This window comes from Poecilia latipinna, unplaced genomic scaffold (assembly GCF_001443285.1).
Source record: "Poecilia latipinna isolate Pla-1442-1.1 unplaced genomic scaffold, P_latipinna-1.0 Scaffold685, whole genome shotgun sequence".
Taxonomy (NCBI): Eukaryota; Metazoa; Chordata; class Actinopteri; order Cyprinodontiformes; family Poeciliidae; genus Poecilia; species Poecilia latipinna.
The window spans coordinates 215,819-241,354 of record NW_015113301.1 but is presented as its reverse complement, the minus strand read 5'-3'; the positions used below and the strand labels follow the sequence as shown (position 1 = coordinate 241,354).

The window sequence follows — 25,536 nt, the reverse complement described above, 5'->3', positions numbered from 1 at the left end:
TTAAAAAAATGAAAATTTGGTAGTTTTTTTATTAATTCGGGGGCTTTTTTTTTTTTTTTTTTTTTTTTTACCAAATTCTTTTTTACTGTTGATCTGTTGGATTGATACTTTTTACTCTTACTTGAATATAATGTTTGGGTACTTTATTCACCTCTGAAATTAAATGGTCAGTTGGTTTCATGCTGTATAATGGCTGCTGGGAAAGACAAAGTGTTTTGTTGTTGACTTACCATCCAGAAACCATTTGCTGGATTCTTGTTGGTTGTGCAGGAGGCTCTACTTCTGTTTTTCAAAGATGTATGGTTGAATATTTGTGCTTCTGTTTGCATCTGTTTTCACAGGTGGTTGTAAACGTTGAGTTGTGGGCGTGGCCAGCAGCAGTTTGTTTAGATTTAAAGTGACAGAACCCTAAAACAGTTTATTCTGAACTGACCAGAATAAAATCTCATTATTTAAGAATTATTTTATACAAAAAACATAATAATCATGTTTTGTGTAGGCCATAAACCAGCCTAACCTGCTCACAGAAGCAAAATAATTCACCAAGCAATATTTATCACGGACGTTGCATTATAATATCAGGAAGTTGTGGCAACTTCTGAAGAATGGAAGATTAGCTGGTAACTTTCCACATCCTGCCGACTCAGGCATCATGTGACTGATGATCCAGAGAAACTTAATGATTTCACCGTGACTCGGCGTGATCGGCTTCAAGAAATATGCTAGTCATTAGGCTGCAGACACTGTGTCAGATTTAAAGTACGAAAAAGAGGAAATTTTAAGTTTATGACAAGATAAACGAAAACCTTATGTTAGACAACATCCTGAGTCAAAATGTCAACATGCTTCTGATGTAACAAATTGCAGAAACGGAAACATAAAAGAAATGCCACTTGGTTTCTCAACCTAAAATGTGGTTTGCTGTGAAACAGAATCGCTTTCTGAGATTAAAGCGAAACTTTTAGTGGATTTCAGCTCAGGAAACGTTTCAGGAAGTTCAGTTTTCCTGATAAAGTTCAAACCTGAACCTTCATGGATCCATTTAACCCCAAACTGCAAAAAACAAAACATTACCAAGTATTTTTATCTGGTTTTATCTGATTCAGTGCACTTGAAATAAAACAAAACTAAGTTTTTGGCAAGATATATGAACTTGTTTAAGTAAATAATTCCTTAGTATTGATGAAAAGTTCTGGTTTCATTTGCAGATTATTTCACTCATAAGATATTTCTTCCAAAATATTTACAGGTAAAGTTAATAAAAGTATGAACTTTGGAAGGTTCTGGGAGGAATTATAATCTATTTAGACGTTATTCGTAATTCTCTCCTGTCATTAAAAACCAAACAAGCTTTCTGCTGAATGTAAAATTACTTCATTCTACCACAAACTTCTTCTGGAGTAAATTCCTCCTGTACTTTGTTGCAGAAGCAGACGTGGTGCTTTTGTTGTTTTGCTTTGAAATGAATAAAACAACAATAAAACCATCTGTAGTTGATCTGGAAGTTACATTTCTGAGTTGTGAATCAGCAGAAGTCGGCGGCGGCTGTTAGCTTGACGCCTCGTTCAGGAGTCCTCCCTCATTCTTTACTCACATAAGATACTGACTGCTCATAATTACCCAAGACGACCACATTACAACAGAGCTAAAACATTTGGGTGGATTTTTACTCAGACATTAAATGTTTGGTAGGATTGTCTTTTAAACAGTTGGAGCGTTTTGGTTAGGAGTTAGTTTGACCTTTGACCTCCTTCTACTGACCTGTTCCTTTCCAGATTTCTCAACGCCGCTTTAACTGCACTACCTGATGTTTTGTGATGTTGATTCAGAGTAACATGTTATTCCCATGATGCCATCTATTTTGAGAAAACACAGCATGATGCTGCCACTGCCGTTCTTCAACAACGTTTGACAAACTTCCCCGTATCCTGCAGCTGCAGCTGCCACCATCATGACCAAACAGTTTTAGTTTCATTTGGTTTCTGACTCTGAGTGGACGAAGGACTGCTTTCACTCTCTGACCAGAAACCGGATCAAATACTTTAACTAGACACCTGCAGAAACATGGAAATGGTTCCCAGCAATGGACCAGTTACCTTCCTGAAGTTACGTTTTTACTTTTTCATGATGGAAACTGTCTTTGTTTTTACTAAACGTTATGAATTAAGCTGTTAAATGTTATTCATGAAACCATGACATTAAAAATTATTTAATCCTGGTCAATTAAAAGCTGGATTTAGAAAATCCTGAACCAGGAAAAGTTTATTTATATACTGCAGAGTCATCTTCAATAAATCAGAGTTTACTTCCAGTGAGTTTCATTTGTCTGGTTAAAAGTATCGACATAAAATCGACATTAAACATACTTTACATTAAAGCTACATTCTAATTTTAATTATAATTAACAGAAATAAAAGCTTTAAAACATCTGTGTGTAATTAATAATGTTTAACTTGGAGGTAAAATTCCTAAAATAATTAGACTTTTTATTAATATCTTCATTTATTGAATTTATTTTGTTTCAAATTGAAGTTTGATGATTTTTGTCCATAAAAATGTTTGATGAAAGTTAAAATATTGACTTTTATCTGGATTTTTATTTTCAGAAAATTAACCAAGATGAAGAAAACCAAACATTAAGTTTTAGATTAGATATTTTTATTTCTAAAAACAATCTTTATATCTTTACAGTTTTACTTCAGAGTGAAAAGTTAATGCCTTAAAGTAAACAGATAGCTTAAAATATTTTACAGACAATTTTATCATTTATTAAACTCTTTGGAGCTCTGTAAATAAATATAAATATAGTTTATCCTCTACCTGCACAGTGAAATACTTTAATAAATAACGTTACCAAATTAACACTGAAAAACGGAATATTTAACGTGAATTTAGCTTAATTCTATTCTTTCATTTTTCTTATCTTTAGTTTTTAGTCGTACAGAGAAACAAATTAAATATATTTTCTGTTTTTCTGCATCAGCTGCAGATCTACTGATCTGTGGATGCAGAAAACGTCTCACTTTCTGCGGTTGTGGAGGCAGAAGAGGAGAAAGACGAAGACGTAGATGAAGAAGACGGTCCGGGTGATGATGATGAAGGCGGAGCAGCGGTGGATGTAATGATGGAGAGGAGCACGGAAGATGAAGACGAAGATGAAGTTGAAGACGAAGATGAAGTTGAAGACGAAGATGAAGATGAAGATGAAGATGAAGTTGATGGAGGGGTTGAAGCGACAACCTGAGGAGTGGACAGCTGAGCTTTGGCTCTCCTGTTGGAAAAGCAATAAAAACATAAAAATATGAGTTTAACGGTGAAAGATTGAAGTTATTAGGAATAAATCCAGGTTTAAACTCACCTCAGTTCTTGGATCTTCTGGAAAACCCAGGGAGCCTGAGGGTGGCTGCAGTAATGCCCCGTCTGGGTGGTGAAGCTGCAGGTCACAGAAAGAAGAAAACCATCAACCAGGGGTGTACAAACTTTTGTAAACCAGAAGCAAAAAAACTAACAACCTAAATTCAGCCAGATAAAGTAAACTGATGTCACTGTAGATCCAAATCCTGATTTTTACCAAGGTGCAGAAAAAATGAACAAATTTTAATAAAAAACTCAGAAATTTTCTAGAGAAATGAAAAGAACATTCAAAGTTTTTTTCGTTGAAGATTTCGACATTTTTTGTAGAAAATTTCTGAGATTACTCTAAAATTTTTGTCAGAAATTTACTTTTTTCTCCACAAAGGCCCTAAAAAGCCGCGGCGGATTCTGCATGTTTGATGTGTAAAAAGAAAAACATCCAGTTTTAAGTTTATTTTGGGTTTTATTGAATAAATGTATTTTAATTAATAAAAACATGATTTGGGTCACTTTGTTTCAAAGTGTTTGCTATATTAGCCAAGTTTAAAACAGAAAGAAATTTGGCTTTTCAGTAAAAGCTTCTGGATAAACCTGGTTTGACTTTTTGTTCAAACTTTGTTATAAAAAGACAAATTTTTTCTGTTCTATCTTTCATTTTCTGTGTAAGAAATGTAATAATTTTTACCATGGTTACAAATTAAAAGCCTCCATCTGAATCTAGGGGACAAATTTGTATCATTTTCAATAGCAGTCGGGGGGGCCGCACAAAATCAGTCTGAGGGTCACAAATGGCCCCTGGACCGCATTTTGGACCCCCCTGCTCTAAACTATAATTATTTTAGCTGTAAATTAAACGATGATTCTGAAAGCTATCGTCTCCATGTTCCCATTTTAATCAGAAACTTTGCAGGTACGTACATGACGGCTGTCACACACGGAGGATTCGACCGCTGGACCTCAAACTTTATTATCGGTTCTTTGATCTCAGCTGTGCTGACTTTCTTACAGCAGCTAAACAACTTCTCACCTGAGAACAACAAAAAATCAAATATTTAGTCTTTATCAGGAATAAACATTAATACTTAACATTCAACTAAAGTTTGACCTTACCTGGATTTGCAGAAACAACCGCCATGATGACAGCGACCAGCGCGACCTTCAGCATGTTGATGGTAAGAAAGCAGGAGAATAAACAGAGAAGAAAGTATTTCTGGTCGGTCGGTCGTCTCACTTCCCCTCCACAGAGCTGGTGGTGAACTGACAGCCCTCTGAAGAAAACATCTATTTATTAAACTGAGAAAAGCAGAAGTTCAGTTTCTGCTTGTCAACCAGCAACAACTCAGCGCCTGACTAACTCAGATGACGATGATTTCACAGAGTAACTAAATTATATTTAGAGTTTTTGTCATATTTCATCCCTAACTGTGTGGGTGAATGGAAACCCTGGGAAATAAGAGGTCAACCTGATGGCATAAGTTCAGACATGAAGCTGTGGATTCACCTGTTCACACACTGCAAAAACACAACATACACTTGAAATAAGACAAAACTAACTTAGAAGTAACTTTACAGCAAGATACAGGAGCTTGTTTTAAGTAAATACTTTCTCAATATTGCTGAGAAAGTTTTTGTTCCACTGGCAGATAATTTAACTTAAAACATCTTATTGTAAGTGAAATAATCTGCCAGTGGAACAAGAACTTTTTAAATTAATACTAAGGAATTATTGACTTAAAATAAGCTCCTATATCATGATAAGAAAAAGTTTTTTGTAAGTAAGTTTTGTCTTATTTCAAGTGTACTGATGTTTTCTAGACAGAAAACTTTGTAAGATTTTGTGAATCAATGAAAGTCAAAATATTTTCAGAAAATTTAACCCATTTGGAGAATTTTTTGTAGAATATATCTAAAATATTCAAAACAAAATGCAGATTGGGAAGCTGAAATATTTAGGCTACTTGATCTACCATTGGCTGCCAAATGAGCCAATCCAGGAGCTGCGTTCATTTTGCTTGGTGCTGATTGGCTGAATGTCTCTGAGTGTAAATATTAATGAATATTAAGACATATTTGGTGTTTGGTTGTGTTTTCTAACCAACGAGAACCGGAGATTCACAGTAAATAAACAAGTAAAAACAGGTATAAAGCATTTCTTTTTGTTTTTGAAATCAATATAAACATGCTATAATTAACACCAAAAAGTAAAGCTAATAAATTATACAAAAAAAAAAAAAAAAATCCCAAAATGAGTCTAAAACTTATCAGGGCATATTGTATAAAAATCTAGGGCAATAAACTAAAATATAAATATTTTCAAATGGGAAGTCAACTTAAATGCATTTTTCAACTTCACAAAAACATAAAACAAATTTAATTAATTTCTCTAAAGAATAAAGCAGGACTGGTTTAACTGGACCAACATCAGAGTACATAATATCTGCTTACAATAAGGAAACATTATTTAATAATTGGTTTATATTTTGGATTTAAATTCAGGTTGACAACAAGTAAAAAAGGGAAGATTTTGAGGTCAAGATGTTCTTGTTTTGTGGAAGTTGCATTTATGTCTCAACAGATTTAGCAACGAGTCTCAGCATGACTTAATGCAACAAGTCACAATGTTTTCCCTCCCAGTAACAAAAACAAGCCATAAAAACTGATATCTGAACACCTTCAGGCAAACCTATATATAGATATCAAAACTATAACAATCCTGTTAGTCAGGATTAGTCACACATTAAACATTATTGTACAAAAGAACATAGAAATAATTTGTTGTCTCATAGTGGGGTAATTCAGGCGTTACAGCAGAAATGACGGAAACAAAGTTAAAAAAATATAAATAAACAAATTGCTATATGACTAACTCCTGACTCTTCCTTTATGCTGATAAATTGTCTTAATAGATTATTTTTGGTTCTATCTTCACGTTTCTGTGCAAATTTGAACATTTTTCTGTGAATTTATTTATATCCACATTATCGTCTCAGTGCTGCCCTCTATAGGTCGACCGGTGCCTCAGCAGGTTGTTTAAAACGGTACCGAGTTCAGGTAGAAACGTGTTAGTGAAACACACCAGTGAAAATTTAAGATTTTTAAACCTTTTTAACACCATTATGAATAAAATCTTTATAATGACCTTTATAATGATAGAAATGTAAAGATAATTGTGTAGATGTATATAAGTATAATGTTTGGCAACAGAAGAGAGCCAGTCGCAAAGATGAATGTTGCGACTAGCTAGCTAGCCAGCAGCTAATTAGCGGTAGCTGCATCCGGCTCCAGTCACAAATCGCAGTTTTTTGCACGAAACTCAAACCGTTTCTACTACATTGAATGTATGACATTAAATACTCCTGTGACAACAACATTTAATTCCTCTGATTATTGTATTTAAGACAAACTTACATTTTTAAATGAGTTTGAGACATTTTTAAGGCTGCAATGAACAATTATTTTAGTAATCAGTTATTTTCACGATTAATCAATTTTTTTTAACTTTGTAAAATACATTAGACAAAGATGCAAGTAAACAAATATTAATTATTTTCTTATCTTAAAAAGTAAAGTTTTGCCCAAAAGGCAACAGCATTACATTCCTGTACTGAATTTGAACCAAGTGAACCCAAAACTATAAAACTTGGTGGGTTTTGGCTAAAAATGTAAAAATATTTTGTACAGTTTTGGATTAATTAGTGCTCTGAATATGTTGTTTTTTCAGAAAATTACCTTTTTAGGAGGAAAAATTATGTGCAAGTGGAACTATCCATCCATCCATTTCCTAACACCCTTGTCCCTAGTGGGGTCAGGAGGTGCTGGTGCCTCTACAGCGAATATTTCAGGTGAGAGGCGGGGTCACCTGGACAGGTCACCTGGACAGGTCACCTGTCTGTCACAGGGCAACACAGAGACACACACACACACACACACACACACACACACACACACACACACACACACACACACACACACACTTAAGGAGGATTTAGAGAGGCCAATTAACCTGACAGTCATGTTCTTGGACTGTGGGAGGAAACTGGAGAACCCAGAGAGAACCCAGCATGCAGAAAGACCAGGGCCAGGAATCGAACCCAGAACCTTCTTGCTGCAAGGCAACAGAGCTCACTAGAACTTTTTAAATGTACTTGTTTTACGTAAATTAAATGATGCAGATAAAACAAGCTCTTATATCTTGCTAAAAGTTACTAGTGAGTTTTGTCTTATTTCAGGTGCACTAAGACATTTGCACTAGAAACTAGACAATAAATACTTGATAAGATTTTGTGTTTTTGCAGTGCAGGCTGGGATTTGAACCCAACAGCTACTGACGATATGAGATGGAAACCAAAATGAACAAATATTTTATGTAAAATCACATTTATTAATGCATAAAGTTCTTATTTTCCCAGATGTTTCCTTCAGAGTTCAAAGTTCAAGCATTAAAGTTTCTTAAGTTCCAAACATTTCCACAAATCACTGAGTAAACATTCAACATGTCCGAACTGCTTCATAAGTTACTCCAAATGTTTATAAATACACAAGGTAATAAATATAAACCTTAACTGTGTCAGAGCAGCAAATTTAGCTTTACCAAATAAATAATTTAACTAATGAAAGAAACTAAAAATCCTAAATTAATTCAATATAACTAAGCTGTTTGTTCCGGTGTTGATGAAACATGTTCAGTTGTTTTCGCCGGAGGCGGAGGTGATGAAGGTCGCAGAGCTCTCCTCCTCCTCGCCAGAAAACGAATCGCCAGATGAAATCCCGGAGGCGGAGCTGAAGAAAGAAGAGAAAGAGGAAGGAGGAAGGGTGGAGGGAGGAAGAGAAGAAGGAGGAAGAGAGGAAGGAGGAAGAGTGGAGGGAGGTGGAGCGGCGGCGGTGGATGTTATGATGGAGAGGAGGGAGACCGCTGATGGCGCTGATGGTGCTGATGGCGCTGATGGCGCTGATGGTGTTGATGGCGCTGATGGTGTTGATGGAGAGGAACTGGCTGCACCCTTTGCCTGAGCCTTCGCTGCCCTGTTAGAGGAAACGTAGAAATACAGATTATAGACGAGTAAAACAGAAGGATAAGCACTAGGAATGTCTATTTTAGACTTTGTGTTTGTTACAATGTAAAGCACCTGAAAGGCCTTGCTGCTGAAATGTGCTACACAAATAAAATTAGACTGATTGACAAACCTGAATTCGCTGATCTTTCTTTTAACCCAGGGAGCCGACACCTGGCTGCAGTACAGACCGCTTTCTGTCTGAAAGCTGCAGGGAAAACGGACACAAATGATTAGAATCCACATTTTATAAAAATCTAATTAGATTTAAGAATGAAGGTTAGCATCTTAAAATCGTACAAAATCTGATCAAATATTTATGTCTAGATTTAGTGCAAATATCTTAGATCACATAAAATAAGAAAATTAATTTACAACTTTTCACCAAGAAATAAGAGCTTATTATATATAAATAATTTCTTAATACTAGTTCCACTTATAATAAGATGCTTTTCATCTTATAAGTGAAATAATCTGCCAATTTTAAGAAATTACTGGCTTAAAACAAACTCTTATTTCTTGCTCAAAAGTTACTTTTAAGTTAATTTAATCTTATTTCAAGTATAATATTTGTACTAGAAAGTAGAGAAAATATTTAAGGTTTAATGTTTTTGCAGCGTTGAGTCTCCTTTTATTATTTTGCATATTCTGATTAAAAAGTGTAAAATTCTCTCATTAAAGATCTCATTTCATTGCAGTTTGAAGTTTTCGGATTGAAAATGCTCACATGATCGCCTGGACGCAGGGATAATTGGCTTTCTGGAACAGGAATCCCAGGATCGGCTCTGTGATCTCATTTCTGTTCACTTTTTCACAGCATGTGGCCAATTTCTCATCTGAAAATAAAGATTTAAAAAAACCTCTAAGCCTCAAATCATTTCCAGTTCAACACACACAAAAACAAACAGCTTCATTTTGAATCAGTCTTACCTGCGTGTCCAGAAGCGACCACCAAAGCGACGGTGACCAGCGCAGCCTTCAACAAACCGTCAAACCGGATCATTTTCACTGACTGAGGGGAGAGAAAGTGTCTGGTTCTGGTTCTGGTTCTGGTTCTGGTCAGCCGCCTCTGCTGTGAACTGACGGCTGGACGGACGCGCCTCTACTTAACGGCCCGAAAGCAGAAGTGGCTCCCTGGTTAGTCATCTTCCGACTCCCTCCACTCTGAACATGTGAAGGACGGAGATGCTGACTTCAGGGGAATTCCACCAAATGACCCAAAATCTTTACTCTTCGGAAACGCTTTCATCAGAAAGTTTCATTCGGAAAGTTGAGTCAAAAACAGGGAGCTCCTCGCTGAGGGGGTGGAAGGAATCCTTTAACCGGGGGTTAGGCAACAGTCAAAGCCTCTTTCATGCACTTAATTATGGTCTCATTCACACTGGACCTGCTCGGTCCGCTTTAATCAAACTCCAGTTAATTTACCTGAAACAGTCCGGTTCATTTGGGGAGGTGTGAATGGGTAATCGAACCAAAAAAATCAAATCTGGTCCTACAAACCTCGGTCTCAGTTCAGTTGAAGTGAACTCTGGTGCAGTTCGAATGCATAGAGCAGGGCATTCTGGGTAAATACAACCAAAACAAACGTGCTAACCTAGCACTAGCAGGAGAAATGGTTCTTAGTCTTTTACCAAAAACAAAAGAGAAATCCTAAAAGTAACAACCGTTAAAATCTGACGTTTCTACATTTTGTTCAGGAAGTTGCGCTCAGTGTCTTCGGAGGTTTTCATGTCGTTTTCTTCAGGGGTTCTTGATGGAGCGCCCCCACAGGTGGGGAGGGGAACAGGTTGGTTTGACTCAGCAGAGAGAAAGAACCACAGCGGCTGGAAATGGGGGAAAAAAGTTGCCGTTTTAGGACTGAACAGTGGGACTCTCATCAGCACTGTCATTTCATGGCTGTTTTACTTTATTTAGGCCTGTTTGAAGTTGAGGCAGCAAGAAGGTTCTGGGTTCAAATCCCAGCCTTTGGTTTTTATACAGGGAGTCTCCATGCGCGTGCGGTGATTCTCTCCAGGTACTCGGTCTACTGGTTCCCTGTTGGTCTCAGTGTCTCTGTGATGGACTGGTGACTCTCCAGGCTGGTTCTTCTTCTAACTAATCTAAAGGATCCTGAGCCAGCTGCTGTCGTTTCCTGATTATCTAAAGTTCAATTATCTTGTAGATGAGTAAAAAATATATATTGTGTTGTCATTTATTTATTATTAAGTATTGCAGAGAAACTTTTTGATTATTAAACATGATAAAAGAAAATTTTATCTCCAAGCTGATTGCCTGATAATGTCTGGTTCCAAAAACCTGATTCTTAATCCAAATGAGTCCTTCCTTCTTTACACATGGGATTAGTTTGCAGTTTAGTAGTAAATCAAATAGTTATATCTCATAAAATTAAATACAGCATCACATGAGAGAGTCCCATCCTTACGACAGAATATAGGACCAAACTAAGAGAAAGAAAATGTACCTACAAGAACAAAATCATAAGATTACAAGAATAAAGTCATAATATTATGAAAATGAAGTTATATTACCAGAATAATATCAATTGACCAATATTCCAAATTTTAAGTCATTATTTTCTCAATTTAACAAATCCTTATGGTCAAGTTAGTGAGGAAATTAAACATTTAACGATTAAAAAATGTTTACAGAGACCAAACGCATGTGCCAAAAACTGGATGACCTGGAGAAAAGCCATAAAACAGGCCTCAAAGAAATATAATAAATATTCCATCAATGTCAAAAACAATAGAATCAAATATCTAAATATTAAAATTTAATTGCAAATTTTATTTTTCCTCTCTACAAAATGTCCACATAAAATAAATACTGTAGCTACATTCTGATGTCCTGTTTCTGTTTGTTACAGACATATTTTACGTTTTGCTCTTTTTTAATTGTAAAAACCTTCATTTCACTCTGACTGGTGAAACGTTGGAGAATGGAGGAAATGAGGTTAAATGGAAAACCTCAGAGAAGAGACAGGAAATGACTTGGCGTCGGGTCAGCAGAGCCGTTCACGTGATTTACGTTCATTTTGTCTAATATTCTAACTAAAATGATTACAGATTCATTTGATTGAACTTTGTCGAATAAGAATTTCATCGAAATTGTTGATTGTGATTAAATTAAATCATCTCCTCTGAACAGTTCAGAGGAAAACAGTCATTGATGGTTTTGTGAAGTTGGGAAAAATTTCTCTGAAAAAGTTTCAACTTTTCACAATCCTCAAGTTGGAAACAGACAGAGCTGATCATTTCTAGTATTTCATAGGACTGAAATGTTCATATTAAAACAACCTGATCATTTTTAATATCATTAAGCACTGAGATAAAATGTTGATTATTTAACATAAAAAGTTTGATTCCCAGACACTAAAACACAGTTTGTTCTGATTTCTGATCAGTCTTACAGAGTAAAATGATTTTCCTTTGTCAGAGTCCATCTTTTTGCGGGCTTTAAAATGTAAAACACTTTATATTTCTTCACTATGCAAACATATATTTATCCTCACAATTTTATTTAAATTCAGCTCTTTTATATTGCATCGATTCACAACAAGCGTCTGAATGCAATTTACAAAACAGACACATTCAGTTTATATGCAGAAAAATCTTCAATTCAAAGTCAGTTACATGTTTTTAAAGTTCAGTTTATTATTGCAGTTGACAAAAAGGACTGAGGTTAAATGGTTAAACATCAACTACTGATGATGTTGACTGGATCAATGGTAGTTAGATAATGTGCTTCAATTTATTTATGCAAAGGTTTTGGTAGCAAAAAGCATAAAAAAATGGGGTGAGCTGCTTTACATCTGCTCAAACGTCGATTTCTTTTAAAGCAAAACTTTAAATTTCAGGATTATTTCCCTGGACGTGTCAGTTCAGATAATATTAGAACCTGATCTGCTGCGTTTGGGAAAAAACAGAAGACCGGAAAGAAAAACAAAAGCAGAAGGAGAAGAAGGAAGCTGTCGGCTTTCTTGTTAAGTTTTCTAAGTTTCTGTCTGGAGCACTTAACTTTAAAAAGTGTTTTTAATGCAAAAGAGCAGATTGAGGATTTAAAGACAGTTGGATTCAATGCAAAGCTAAGCAGACAGAAAACCTAAGATCAAACTCAACTCTAGCTTCAAGTTGATCTGCACTGGATTAAAATAACTGGAGTTTCCTGTCTGACTTTTTCAATGACCGTTTTTTATTTTCGGTTGCAACACGGGATGTTTCTCCCAGCTATAAACGCAGAATGGACTTTTGATCTGGAGAATTTCCCTTTTTAAAAGAGAATATTTTATAAATCAGCACAAAGTACTTTCCCAAACCTAAAAACTCCATAAAACGGTTTGTTAATCTGCTTGTATTAAACATTAATGCAGGTTTTAGAGCTTTTGTTTAAATACGACACTTTCGATGTTTGTTTTGAACTATGAGCTGTTTTTTCTGAACAGAGAATATCCAGCTGCAGGAGGCCAACAACTCATAGGACGATTCACTCAAACTCTGACAAACTATGATTTAAATTAATCTTCTTCTCTCCATGAGGCCCTGCTGTAAGGAAATGTTGCTAAGTTACTTAGTTGTGATCAGCAATAATAATATTTTATATTTTGCAGAATTTTCAGCTCTGAATGTGCAAGAAATAATAAAAAGTTTTCAACTACATACAAAACTACATACAAGTAGGTAATGTGAGAAATTCATGAAAACTTCAAGAAAGAGAAAACTGGATTTTCTGCCTTGCACCAAGCATTTTAAACCTCCCCGTTTAGATCAGCTCAGTTCTTTCAAGCATTTTAACACTTTGACCTGCAAACCAAAACTCTAAAGTTTTACCGGACGCTGCTGAAAAATAGAACTAGCAAACTAAATGTACTGCTACTGTTTGAATGTGCGAACAGGAAACATGTGAAAACTCATACTGCTAAAGAGCTAACGGCCTGTAACCATAGCGATGGGAATTAGCTTAAAACTGACATGACACCTCACTCATTTCTGACACTCCAACATTCATTTTGCAACACTTTGCATGAAACCTTCCTTATCTGAATTCATCCTTCCTAGAATAATAAAAAAAGATTATTTCTCAGATGTACGTGTCACACACAGACAAGACGTTTTCCTTTTCCTGTCGCATAGTTCACTTCTGTCGCTTGTGGTTAACCACACATGCAGAAAGCTGAGCAACAGAAATGCCAAGCTTGATTAACTGAAGGACTGTGCTGAACGAGGGTCAATAACGCCACAAATTATGAATGCAATAAAACTGAAGTTGTGCAAATCTGATAGAGTTTTTGTCTCAGGTGAAGCTAAAAGTTTCTGTTTTTTCTCAGTGGACGATCCAACCTTCATCTTGAGCCCAAAGATCTTCAAATACTTTTTTTCTGTAATGATCATAATTTGGTGACTTCAGGTTTGGTTTTGCATGTTTTAGCCGAGCTCGGCGTTTCATTGATGAGAGAGTGGGAACCGTGAATCAGAGGAACTGCCTGTGGCAACTGCTGCTCTCTTTCAGTTTCAAAGTGAATACTAGAATTAAGAATATAGTAATAAAGATTTTAATCCAAAACCTTTAATAAATCACTTTATTTATTCTTTCTTTTGGATTATATTGCTAAATATTAACTCTTTGCAAGTTTGATAAGTCTAGAAGTTATAAAAAACACTCTGGTTTAGTATGAATGACTGGAATGGATTGTTTGCATCATAATTGCAAAACACTCACAGTGAGACTGGCAAACTGGTGCCTCTGGAAATGATATCATGCTTTTAAAAGTGTTTGGAAATGAAACTGTTTAAAAATGAAAATAAAAACTGTTTGGAGTGAAGAACTCATCAATCTGCTGTGTGAGGGTCGAACCGGCTGCAGGGCCGACGTTACATCCAGCCTGCATGCAGCCATCATCACGTTTAGGCTGCAAGACTCAGTTACAATAAAAATATTCCAAAGAGCACCAGGATGTCTCTACCTGAGGGTGGCCTAGTCAAATCACACCACCATCAGTGTAGAGGCTGCTGAGCCTTAGCAGCAGGTGGTTGCGGTGCCTCTGCACACAGAGATAAAGAAAAACATTGATGATAGTTAGATATTCTTCAGGAAACACAGATGGATAACAACCTCACCTTATTTTTATCTAGTTTCCACTGCAAATATCTTATTACACTTGAGCAGCTGCATTAGGGAAAGCAAAAGAATGAAAACTCCCCGTGTGCTTTAACGGGTTCAGTAGCAGACCACACATATTCTGGACACAAACTGTTCAGACTTTTACCTTCAGGTCGGCGCTACAGTCAGCTAATCGACTGTAAAACCTAAAAACATGTTTGAACTTTTCTAACCTCACATTAAAAACATGTTTCCACACATAAACAGACGAACACGTCGCTCTTTCACTTTTATTTCCTCTAAAGTTTACATAAGTATGCTAGACTGTCGAGACAAATTTTTATTCTGTTTGATTCAGTTTTAGAATCTTTTATTATGAAGGTTTACAGAGTTTATTAGTATTTTGTTTTAGTTTTACATTTAAGTATCTATTTCTTGTTCTTATTGTTATTTTTTTGCTTCACTTTACGACTCTTTGTTCAACATCTGTGGTTTTTATGTTATATACATAAATTGACCTGCTTAATGTTTGAATTTGTGCAGCAAGTAAATAAAACCGACTCAGATTCTGAACTGTGGTGACATAAAATCATTTGTTTTGAAATAAATGAATGCAGAACCAAATCCTGAGTTAAAAGGTGAATATAAACTGTTTACAAATTTACAAAGACAAAAATGTAAAAAAAAAAAAAAAAAAAAACTTCCTGAAACATTTAAAAAATGATGCCAAGCGTCGGAAATGAGTCGAGCAGCGAGCAACAGTTACATCAAACCAATACCAGGAATACCCACAGACATGAACAGAAACCGTAACCAAGACAAAACCGTCACTCCCATCACAGAACTACAGTCTTTCTTGTGGTGTCAAAGGTGAAAGCAGCAGCGCCGTGCGACTATTTGACCTCTTGCTCAGCCGTCTGAAATGTCTCAGATCATCAAGCTACTTTTTATGTCAGATAAAACTATAATAAAGTAATTCCCCAGTAAACATAACAGTTTGTGGTGCCATTGGCTACAACTGCCATAAAGTATCTATTTTACATCTTATGAATTAAGTTTGAAATGCAGCTTTATTTCAGTAAAGCCATGTAATGTGGAGATCATTAAGTCTATTTCATGTTGTCAAACAGGGGATCTATTATGCAAAATTCACTTTTTGAACATTTTGATAATTCAGTTTGGGTCTCAATTGTGTCTAAAAGGCACTTAAAACTATCCAGATGTTTTTTGGTGTCTGGAAAATGAGCCTTTTCAAAAACCTCCCAATGGTTGAGTCACACGTCACTGTTACCTAGCAACTACAGCCTGTTACCTAGCAACTACAGCCCGTTACCTAGCAACTTAAGCTAAGCTGCAGCACATTAGGTGAGCTGGTTTTACCGCTGTATGTGCGGTAAAACCAGCACATACAGCTGGTTTGTATGTGCTGCATACAGCAGCACATACAGCTGATGAATGATTTCTACAAAAACTTTAAACAAAAAATATTCAATTCATCATTTAACAAAGGTAACAGTTCGTTCTCAGATAGATTTTCTTTTACTTTAATATATAAAACTGCTTTTTGTACTTGAATGGGTTGTTCTGGTTTAACATTAAACTTCTTTAATGAGCTAAACTTTATTCTGTCTTCTGAAAAGTGTTTTTCTCCACCAACTGAATTTTATTTTTTGCTTTAACTCTAACTGCACTGAGTCTTCTGATATTTTTGAGCTCTTTTTGACAGTGGAAAATTGGTGTCATGCATTCATGTAACAGGAAAGACGACATTTCCTTGAAACCCCTCAATGACTTCCTTCACACATTTTATGTGTTGTGACTTTAACTTAAATCTGCTAAGAAAGAGGAAGAAGCTTCAGTGACTTTTAGCTTTGGTCGGATCAAACGGTCATGTGCCAATGAACCATCAACTGTTGGCGTCTTTCAGCTGGACTGACCTCATTACTCAGCGCCGCCACTCCCATTATGCCTCAGTTTGTGATAAATTTAAATGAGTCAGATTAGTTAATACATATTCAGCAGTAATGAGAAATAAAGTCTGTAAGTTTAACTTGAATATTTGGTCAAGTTTCCTGTGAAGGAAGGGCGCTGAATAAATTGGCACATCTTGCATTATGACAGTATTTCTGCTTAAAAACTTTACTGAAAAAACTACAGCTAAATGTAAGCATTAAAAAACCATTAGTTTGGACAAGATCAAAGCAAAGCATATCAAAATAAATATCTTAAAAGTGGCACAAATGCATAAAAAAGCCAAACATCGGTGGCATCTTTTACCCATGAACTGAAATGTAAAGATTATGACACAAGTTTCATAACAGCATATTTGCATTGTGTTAAAGAAAGAAAAAATGAAAAAGGAAATGAAAAAGAAACTGATTCATGCAAATGCATGAAAAGAATCTGTTGCACAACCACAGGCTTAGTGCCAGTCTTTAATAACGTGAGATTCACGTTGATGTGTGCTCAGATAGCACTCACTTTATTTTGCAACACGTCTTTATCTACAATCAAACTTCAGTTTTATCGACTGTGCAGCTTTAGGTGGTTTTTAAGGATCACTAATGCCAGCAGCAATTATACTAACGCTTAAAATGAAAAAAACTTGACAGTGAGAAAAGTATGAATATTAGTAAAAAAAAATCTGTTCTGCACAGAGAGCGATTTATTCAACTAATCAAACCGTCACACGTTTTTATAACTTAAGTTAGCAAAGCTTACAGAGAATCTATATAATGTAACTAAGCCAAATGTCATTTTAATAGAATCGTCTGTGAACTCAAGAGTCTTAAAATATGATCATCACATTTAGACGTACCAGCAGAAATACATCTAAATATATTTACTCTTATTAAAACTGATGCAAAATTCAGCTGCACACTCTTCACATATGAGGCCTTAGGTCAGCGTTCCTCAAGCTTTTACAGGCCGAGGATCATTTACTACGTTTAACAAACGCTCACCTTCCACCTAACTTAAAACTGCCCCACAATAACAACATCCTAATATATACAACCTCAAATTAAAATATTAGGCTCTTAACTCATTTGTCTTTGTTCCACCTAATGTGAAAGGTGGCGCTGTTTTGTAAATGTGACTGGCCACAATAAAACCTTCTTGAGTTATTTACAGATTCTGACAGTATCGTTTCTAAGATTTAGTACGAGTTTTGTGTGCACTAATAACGTTTTAGGGCTTTGCAATTTAGGCGCATAATAAAAGTAAAAAAATAAAGACAAACATTTTCTTTCAGTCAGTAGATAGCCCAACATAAATGGCTGTATTCTAGGTGTTAAGATGCAGTTAGCCAGCGTGGGGCGCAGCGCCTAGTTACGGACATATTGCACTCAGCATGACAGTATTCAAAACAAAAGCTCTGCATCTCATCCTGAGAAATTTTCTCTGGAATCTTCAGGTTTTCTTTTTAGTTACCTGGTCTTAAGCCATTTATCCATTATTATTTTAAACACAATCCTTTGGTAAGTTAGCTGTAGCGTTGCACTTTGAGCCGAGGTCACGACCAATAAACGGCTGTTTAAATGCAGTACCTTGCAAACCACTAGGGGGCACCCACAGTCCACAGATTGAGAAAAACTGCCTTAGACTGAGAGGATGGGGCAGAGTCAGGTCAGCCAATGACATGGTGGCAACAAATTTATTTATTATTTAGGTGATAATTTTCTACAAAATATCCTGAAAGCATCATAATCCAAACAGGCGAACATTTTAATTGTCTTCGTCTCTGGGTTGCAGGTTTGTCCGTCCCAACGCGTGTGTACGGAAAGTCTGTAGGTTGGAAGGAAACGGCGTAGATGTGATGAGCGAGGTGGTGTTACTGTGACCGGATAGTGATGAAAACAGTAGGGAAAAACCTCAAAGCTGACGCCAACAGTGCAGTAAATGTTCATGCTGTCACTCACTGCAGCTACAACCTGAAAAATAAAACACATTTAGGAAAAACTGATTAAAAAAAAGCCAAAAAACAAACAAAACAAAAACAAAGGTATGTACAGATGAAGGTTTTGCAGATTCACCAAGTAACTTCTCTCCTTCCTTCTGTCTAAAATCTGTTTGGTTTTGTAGTCATCCAGAAAGTGGATATTTTCACACCACATTGTCATGAGACCAGTCATTCACTAAGGAGCAGGTCGGTCTGTCTGCATACTTTGCAGAGCCGTCGTGCAAAAAATGAGGTTGCACAGTCAGGAAGTGAGGAATTTATAGGTCAGGGCTGAGTACAACATGTTGGCATAAATATGATGACATTTACCTATTAACCAAACTTGAGTTATGCAAAAACTCATAAGTACTTGAAAAATTGTATGTATTGATAATATGGATTGATTCATATGCAGTTATACACGAGATATCTGCTAAAATATTAACTACAGCTAACACCGTTAGCTGGAGCTAACATGACAGTAAAACAAATACGTTTAAAGTAATGAAGATGCATCTTTAAATTGTGGCAACAAACCGTGTATAGATATTTTCACCCTGATGCTGACCGTAAACAGAGTTAGAAAGTCAAGCTCTTACAGGTAAGCAACCGAAACCTTTCCGACTTTTTCCTTTTCCTCCGATTTCCATCTTCATTTCCTCTGGTCGTTTCTGCATTGCCTCATATTTCAACGCACTCCGGTTCAAATTGAAAGGGTTGGCTAGGAGTTAGCATTAATGTACCCAGAATGCATTGCAACGTAAACAATATGGCGACCTCCATGTGACAATATTTTATATACATTAAATGTATAAAAACTAAACAACCTACAGTAATTTTCACTGCATTGTTTTTACATCTGAAAGAAATGTTTAATATTACAGCTAATCGTGTATCTCTTGAAGACTTGGGCCTTTTACTGCTGATGAAGAGCCTAAATGTTAAAAACTGACATCTTAGACTTTTTTCTTGACCTGTTTTATTAGCTTTCTAATCGTTACTGTGACCTTCCTTTCCGGAGGGACTGAGAAATGTTTCATTAGTTCCTGAATTTCTTTAGAAGGTGGTATGATGTATGCTACAGATTTAAACAAAAACAAACAAACAAACTCAAAAACAGCTTATTCCCAAAAGCAATTAACACCCTGAGCGCTCACATGCACTAATTATATGGAGGTTATATGTGTATGTATATTTAAATATAACTGATTAATATTGTAAATAATGTAAAAATCACCATATCTATGGTTATATTGTATTTCCTGCATTGTTTGCACTGTTGGAGCTGACTTTTAATTTCATATATGTGCAGTGACAAACAATACATTGAACTGAGTTGAATGTGCTGCATTGTGAGATTCTTTAGCCAACTTCCTGTTGTCAGAAACATTTTGTTTAAGTGGTTAATTATTTTTACAGTACTAGCAACTGTCAATTTATTCTTTAAAATGTGATTGACTACAAGTAATTTATGATTTTCCAAGTGGGTGACTCTGTTTTTAATCTGGGGGAGTAAAGTTTTTAGTGTTTGCAGAGAACAGAAGCAGGCACAACTTGTGTTTTTTAACGCCAATGTCTCAGTTTGCAGCAAAGGTAAAAATGATAGTGAAACCACTTTAACCACAAGTTTTCTTGGTGTTGATGCTTATCTGATAGTTCTGTGGGTTTTCTGTGTAAAATGTTGAAACTGATTTACTCATAAGACTAAATTAATCACAGGCCTGTTAGAAGTAGTGCATCCTAACGTTGTCCTCAGCTAGAAAAAACATGCTCATTTATAAAAGTAGCTACATGTTAGCATGCATTTCATGAAAATGTATTCTTAGATTACCAGCTCCAACCAGAGGTTTACATACCTGCACTGCATAAAATACATTTGGCTTTTTGGGAGGAATAAGAGAAATATTTCTACTACCAAATACCACAAAAATATATTTTTCCAGCTATTTTCTTGAACTTTTTCTAAATGAAGGAGTAAAATCATTGGAAACTGTACAAGTTGTACAACTGGTTGAATGCTTCGAAGAAGTTAGCAATTGAAACTGACACCAGATTCTGTTTCATTTGTACGTTATAGATAAAATCTCTCCTCAGAGTAGTATTATGAAACTCAGATGGAAGAAAAACAGGTTCTGAATCTTTCTATGATTATAAAAAAAAACCTAATGTGGCTGGTTATACGGAGCAGGCAGAGTAGATAGTAATTTATTAAAAAAAGCTGAACTGCGGTCTCTTTTGAAGCATAAATTTAGCTATCATAATAGCTAAATTTTGGCTATTCTCAATTTTAGTATTTTTGTTCTAACCTGTTAAATATACTTTTAGTTCTTGTCATTTTTAACCTGGTATCTTCGAGATCATCATGACTCTTTGTCTCCCCCTAAAGGTGAAGACCGGACTGCTTTTAAGTTGATCAAACGTCCTGAATGAACTCTTTGATTTTTATTTGTAATTAATATTATATAATAAAAACTGAGACTCTCTGGTGAAATCTGAAAGATAAAAACCTGAAGTGACAGCATCACCAGTCCTCAGAAACCCTGCAGTCATGGATCAGCCTCAGTTTATCAACATCAAGTGGAGAAAATATTCTCTAAGAGAAACATGTCAAAACAAAAACCAGTACCATTTAAATCAACTTGAATACATAAAATGTTAAAGTTGATATATTCTTTTAGTGAAAAAAAAAGACAGAATTGTTTCTCATTAATCTGGTTGGGAAGATTTTGCTCTGACAGATTAATCTAAACAATATATTTAGCTGTGACCTATTATTCCTCGAACAGGTTAGGATAGGTCTATGAGCTACACAAAACATGATAATTACGTTTCTTTTGCACTTAATCGTTATTAGAAAATGAGATTTTAGTCAGAATCATCTGTTTTAGGGCCTCTGTCACTTTAAATCCAAATAAGCTGCTGCCGGCCACGCCGGCCAAGAAAATGGCTGCATAAAGATGCGCAATTATACAACTGTACATCTTTGAAAAGCAGAAGTGGAGCCTCCTGCACAACTAACAAGAATGCAGCAAGTGGTTTCTGGATGACAAGCCATAAACACTTGTCTTTTCCAGCAGCCATTGTACATCACATACAGCGGTAAAACCAGCTGACCAAACGCGCTAGAGCTCTGCTGGCGTTGCTAGGTAACAGGCTGTGTTCTGTTGGGGTTGCTAGGTGATTTGTGATGTTACATATGGAGTTGTTTTTGAAACAGCTCATTTTCTAGACACCAAAAGACATGAACGTACTGCCCTAAAGCAGCTGGGTGTTGTTTTTTTAAGCACTTGGTTGTTTTTAGAAGCAGTAGAGACTCAAATGGAAGTACAAAAATATGCAAAATGTTAATTTTGAATAATAGCTCTCCTTTAAGTCTAAATCTCCTGGAAGTATGAGCATTTCTTGATAGTTATAGTTAAAAGAAAATCATCACAAATGAACTATTTACAGTTCACTTGTAGTTGATCAGTCACCTTGGACAAAAGTAAAATGAGGTCAAAGTACTTTTTAAAAAAAAGATTTGATCTTTAAAGACAGGAAAAGAGAATGAGTAAAAACAGGAAGAATCTGATGGAAATCTGCTTTCTAAGAAGATTTATCTCAAACCAACATCACATCATTGACATCATCGTCTGGTCGGCAGAATCGTCCAATCTGCTGCGGTTATGAGTCAGTTCATATGATGGAGGGAGCGAGCGTTGGTCAAAAGAGTTAAAAAAGTTTTCCTGGACTCCTTTGGATATCTGGCTTCTAAATGTATAAAAGCCCTAAAAAAATAAAACAAACTTCTTTTTAGTGACGTTCTATCTGTTATTATGACTTCATGTTGACAGAGGAGCAAAAGTTTTTAAAGTTTTGCTTTGACTCAAACAGCCAAAGCTCATCGGGGACAAACTCTCATCAGTAAAGGTTTAAGTATTTCCTGATGTCGCCTGTCTGTCCATTTTCTGTTATCTTTGGAAACATCATCGTTTCTGTTGACCCACACAGCCAAAGAGACACTTTCTCAGGGAACGGCTCAGCTGAAAACTTTAATCAGATGAACTCTTCACTCTCTCCTTCCTTCTGTAACTCCGTTAATAAACTGTTGGTAACCTTTCAGATTTTATTTCTTTTAAAGGGAAGGCCGTCTCTCATAGGACATGCAGTTTGCTAATTTCTCTAATTATAGTGCTGATCTGTACATCAATATTAAGTCCTGTAGGAACAATGATCAATACAGAACCGCAAAAAACTAAAAACATGAAATCTTATCAAGTATTTCAGGTCTAATTTCTACTGCAAATATCTTTGTACACGTGAAATAAGACAAAACTACCTCAAAAGTAACGTTTCAGCAAGAGAAATAAGGTTACTTTAAAAAATAATTCTTGAATATACATTAAAAAGTAAAGTAGATCCACTGGTCGATGGACAATGTCTTGCTATAGAAGTTATTGACTTTACACAAGCTCATATCTGATTAAAAGTTACTTGTAAATTAGTTTTGTCTTATTTAAATTGTTCTAAGATATTTGCACTAGAACCTAGAAGTAATATTTTGTGTTTTTGCAGCATTTGCAGGATTTTGTTTTCCGTTTTTACTCCTGTCTCTGAAGCTCAGAGTCTCAGACGGTCAGCAGTTTTTGCTGCTGTTTCTTCTGTTTCTGCGGTTTTGCTCGTCCTGCCCTGGTAGATGTCAGATTATTCTAATCCTGGTTCTGTGGCATTTCTTCTCGTAAACACAGGTAATCTCTCCTCACTCTCCCCACATGCGTGTGTTATAATTTAGTATCAGATAACAATTTATGCAAACACACAGTGTGTTTTGTGTACACAAACACTTTTACAGCAACTCACACAGTTTCCAAGGTGTCATGGTGACCAAGATAAAGTCAAAGGAACAGGTTTCTCACTAATAACTGAAATAATTAAAGTTTTAATCAGCGTCTGCTTTATGGCAGGATCAATGGAAAAGACCAGAAAATACTGAGGTTTCTATCATTGGCACACAGCAGATCAGCTGTTAAAGTCTCTGTATAACTCATAAAGACAGAAAACACCACAAAACACAAGATTATACCAAATATTTGTGTCTAGCTTTTAGTGCAAATATCTTAATACTTGAATTAAGACTAAACTAACCTTAATTTAAGTATACTAAGATGTTTTCTCTAGAAACTAGATCAAAAATACTTGGTAATATTTTGTGTTTTTGCAGTGTATCTGTTATGGACGTAGAATCAAACATAAAATCTAACATAACATTTCATCACACCTTCAGCTGCAGACAGTTATTCCCAAATGCATCGAGCAGAACTGTAGAAATTACATTTTTTGTGCTTCAGCATTTGTGTCATAGTGGAAATGTTTCTGCAGTTTCTGATTCAAATGTTTTAAATAACATTTAAACTCATTAATGCAAATTTAGATCTAATTCAAGAAATAAATGTAATAAAGATTGAGGATAAAAGGTAAAGACCTGATCTTTACGTTCCTTCAGAGACGCAGTAGGTTAAAGATTAAATCTGTTTCTGAGTCAACCCATGATGCATCTGCCCAGAACTTTATCAAGTTTTTATTAAACTCAAAACAAGCTGCATTGAAGAACAAACTTTATTGACACATCCACAGGAAGGAGACAAACATGTCAGTTTTGATTCATTTGATCAAGAAGAAAAATAACGAGAGTTTTCATCGTTTGGCTTTTTGAGCAGAGCGGGTCGGAGCTGATTGATAACTTTGAAGGATCAAAGTTATCGATGCATTGATTATTTTTATAAGCAGAGGATTATGAGCTTCAGCTTTTCCTGTAGCAGTCAGTAGAACGGGGAAGTCAGTGCTTCTTTTTTGGTTTTGCTGCAACATGTGGTTTCTCTTGATGATACCCACCAGTTGAGTTGCATGTTAAGTTTTTCTGTGAAGAAAAAAAAAACAATGAAAATGTGTAAGTTTCCTGTTTTAAGGTAAAATAATGTAAACAAGTCTCCATTATTGGCAGATTCTTAATTGAGACAAATCAGTTAAACATCTAAAACAAAAGTGAGCTCCATTGACTCTGCTTATGATTTATTTGTTGATATGAAACTTTTCAGTTTGACCCAAAAAAAAACACAAATACATTTTAAAAAAAGAACAAATCTATTTTTTACAGCTCAGTAAATAAGCAAAGTTAGATTTAATTAAATTGTTTTTGATGTTTTTATAGTTGAGACTCACCTCTTTTAGCCACTGAGAATCTGGATTGATGCAAAATTTTTTACCTTTGTTGACCTCAACGCTACAAAGAGTGAAATCCAAAAGTTAGACAATTTCATAATTACTGTATGAAGCACAAAAATAAACATTTAAAATGACCAAAATGTAACTTACATTATAGAAACATAGAGTGACTACTTCATTCAGTCAAATGTTCTTACATAGATCATACATTATCCGGTAAATAAAATGCTGAATGTAAAATCAGATGAGATGAATAAATGCTGCAATATTTCCGTAATTCTCTTCAGGTGTTACAGCCGATATGAAATTACACCAGTAGATGGCGCTCAAAGAGAAAGGAAGAAGATGAAGGATGCTCTTGTTTTAGCTGCAGTTCTTACATGAAGAAGTGATTTTTACAGGCGGGTCCTGGTTTTTGTTCAAAGCACTTTAAGATTTCCTCATTGATCTTATCTGTCCCTTTATCACAGCATTCTGGCTTCACATTGTGCTGACCTGAGACTGCAACAGAAACACAACGACAGAAACACAGTGAACAAAAATACAAGGAACATTTTCACAAACTTTTCAGATAACTTCCTTTTCTTTCAATCAGGCATTAATAAAAAAGTAAAACATATTTAACACCAAATCGTCATTTACTGACCAAAGGCTTTTTAAATGATTGGTTTTGCTTTTTTATTATTATTATTATTATTTTTTACATGAGTTATTGATGTTTATACAGAAAGTTTCTGAAACATCTGACAGTCAAATAATGTTTTTAAAATATATATTTTAATAATATCCAACATCTCCAGTGTCATGGTGGACTGAGACATGGTGGCGGGGCAGATAATAATAATAATAATAATAATAATAATAATAATAATAATAATAATAATAATAATAATA

The 25,536-nt window shown here is 35.4% G+C and overlaps 2 protein-coding genes and 2 long non-coding RNA genes across 5 annotated transcripts; all 4 read right to left on the bottom strand.

Annotated features, from left to right (window-relative positions):
- Window positions 1-2,641: 2,641 nt before the first annotated feature.
- LOC106954858 (putative protein TPRXL) lies at window positions 2,642-4,641 on the bottom strand. The gene is made up of 4 exons (XM_015044661.1): window positions 4,465-4,641; window positions 4,273-4,381; window positions 3,359-3,433; window positions 2,642-3,271 (listed from the first exon to the last, which is right to left on the bottom strand). The coding sequence occupies exons 1-4, from the start codon at window positions 4,517-4,519 to the stop codon at window positions 2,992-2,994; spliced, it is 519 nt and encodes a 172-aa protein (XP_014900147.1). The 5' UTR covers window positions 4,520-4,641; the 3' UTR covers window positions 2,642-2,991.
- A 3,073-nt stretch (window positions 4,642-7,714) lies between these two features.
- Window positions 7,715-9,519, bottom strand: LOC106954879 (spore coat protein SP96-like). Of its 2 annotated transcripts, XM_015044677.1 has the most exons (5): window positions 9,336-9,519; window positions 9,133-9,241; window positions 8,539-8,613; window positions 8,337-8,376; window positions 7,715-8,300 (listed from the first exon to the last, which is right to left on the bottom strand). In XM_015044677.1, exons 1-5 carry the CDS (start codon window positions 9,406-9,408, stop codon window positions 8,037-8,039), a joined length of 561 nt encoding a protein of 186 aa, XP_014900163.1. In that variant the 5' UTR covers window positions 9,409-9,519; the 3' UTR covers window positions 7,715-8,036. The 2 variants fall into 2 exon arrangements, with proteins under 2 accessions (XP_014900163.1, XP_014900161.1); XM_015044675.1 differs by having other exon boundaries at window positions 7,715-8,376.
- An 8,617-nt stretch (window positions 9,520-18,136) lies between these two features.
- Window positions 18,137-19,200, bottom strand: LOC106954881 (uncharacterized). The gene is made up of 3 exons (XR_001426453.1): window positions 19,010-19,200; window positions 18,374-18,433; window positions 18,137-18,287 (listed from the first exon to the last, which is right to left on the bottom strand). It is a non-coding gene; the product is annotated as an uncharacterized LOC106954881 (long non-coding RNA).
- Window positions 19,201-24,018: 4,818 nt separating this feature from the next.
- LOC106954880 (uncharacterized) lies at window positions 24,019-25,191 on the bottom strand. Its single transcript, XR_001426452.1, has 3 exons — window positions 25,023-25,191; window positions 24,640-24,700; window positions 24,019-24,337 (listed from the first exon to the last, which is right to left on the bottom strand). It is a non-coding gene; the product is annotated as an uncharacterized LOC106954880 (long non-coding RNA).
- Between the last annotated feature and the right edge of the window lie 345 nt (window positions 25,192-25,536).

Excerpts from the sequence above, each read along its gene's own strand:
- LOC106954858 (XM_015044661.1), bottom strand. The coding sequence starts at position 4,519 with ATGCTGAAGGTCGCGCTGGTCGCTGTCATCATGGCGGTTGTTTCTGCA. Across the intron at positions 4,382-4,464 it reads GGTTGTTTCTGCAAATCCAG|GTGAGAAGTTGTTTAGCTGC; the intron begins GTAAGGTCAAAC and ends TGTTGTTCTCAG. Across the intron at positions 3,272-3,358 it reads CAGAAGATCCAAGAACTGAG|GAGAGCCAAAGCTCAGCTGT; the intron begins GTGAGTTTAAAC and ends CTTTTCCAACAG.
- LOC106954879 (XM_015044675.1), bottom strand. The coding sequence starts at position 9,408 with ATGATCCGGTTTGACGGTTTGTTGAAGGCTGCGCTGGTCACCGTCGCT. Across the intron at positions 9,242-9,335 it reads GGTCGCTTCTGGACACGCAG|ATGAGAAATTGGCCACATGC; the intron begins GTAAGACTGATT and ends CTTTATTTTCAG. Across the intron at positions 8,377-8,538 it reads AGAAAGATCAGCGAATTCAG|GGCAGCGAAGGCTCAGGCAA; the intron begins GTTTGTCAATCA and ends TTCCTCTAACAG.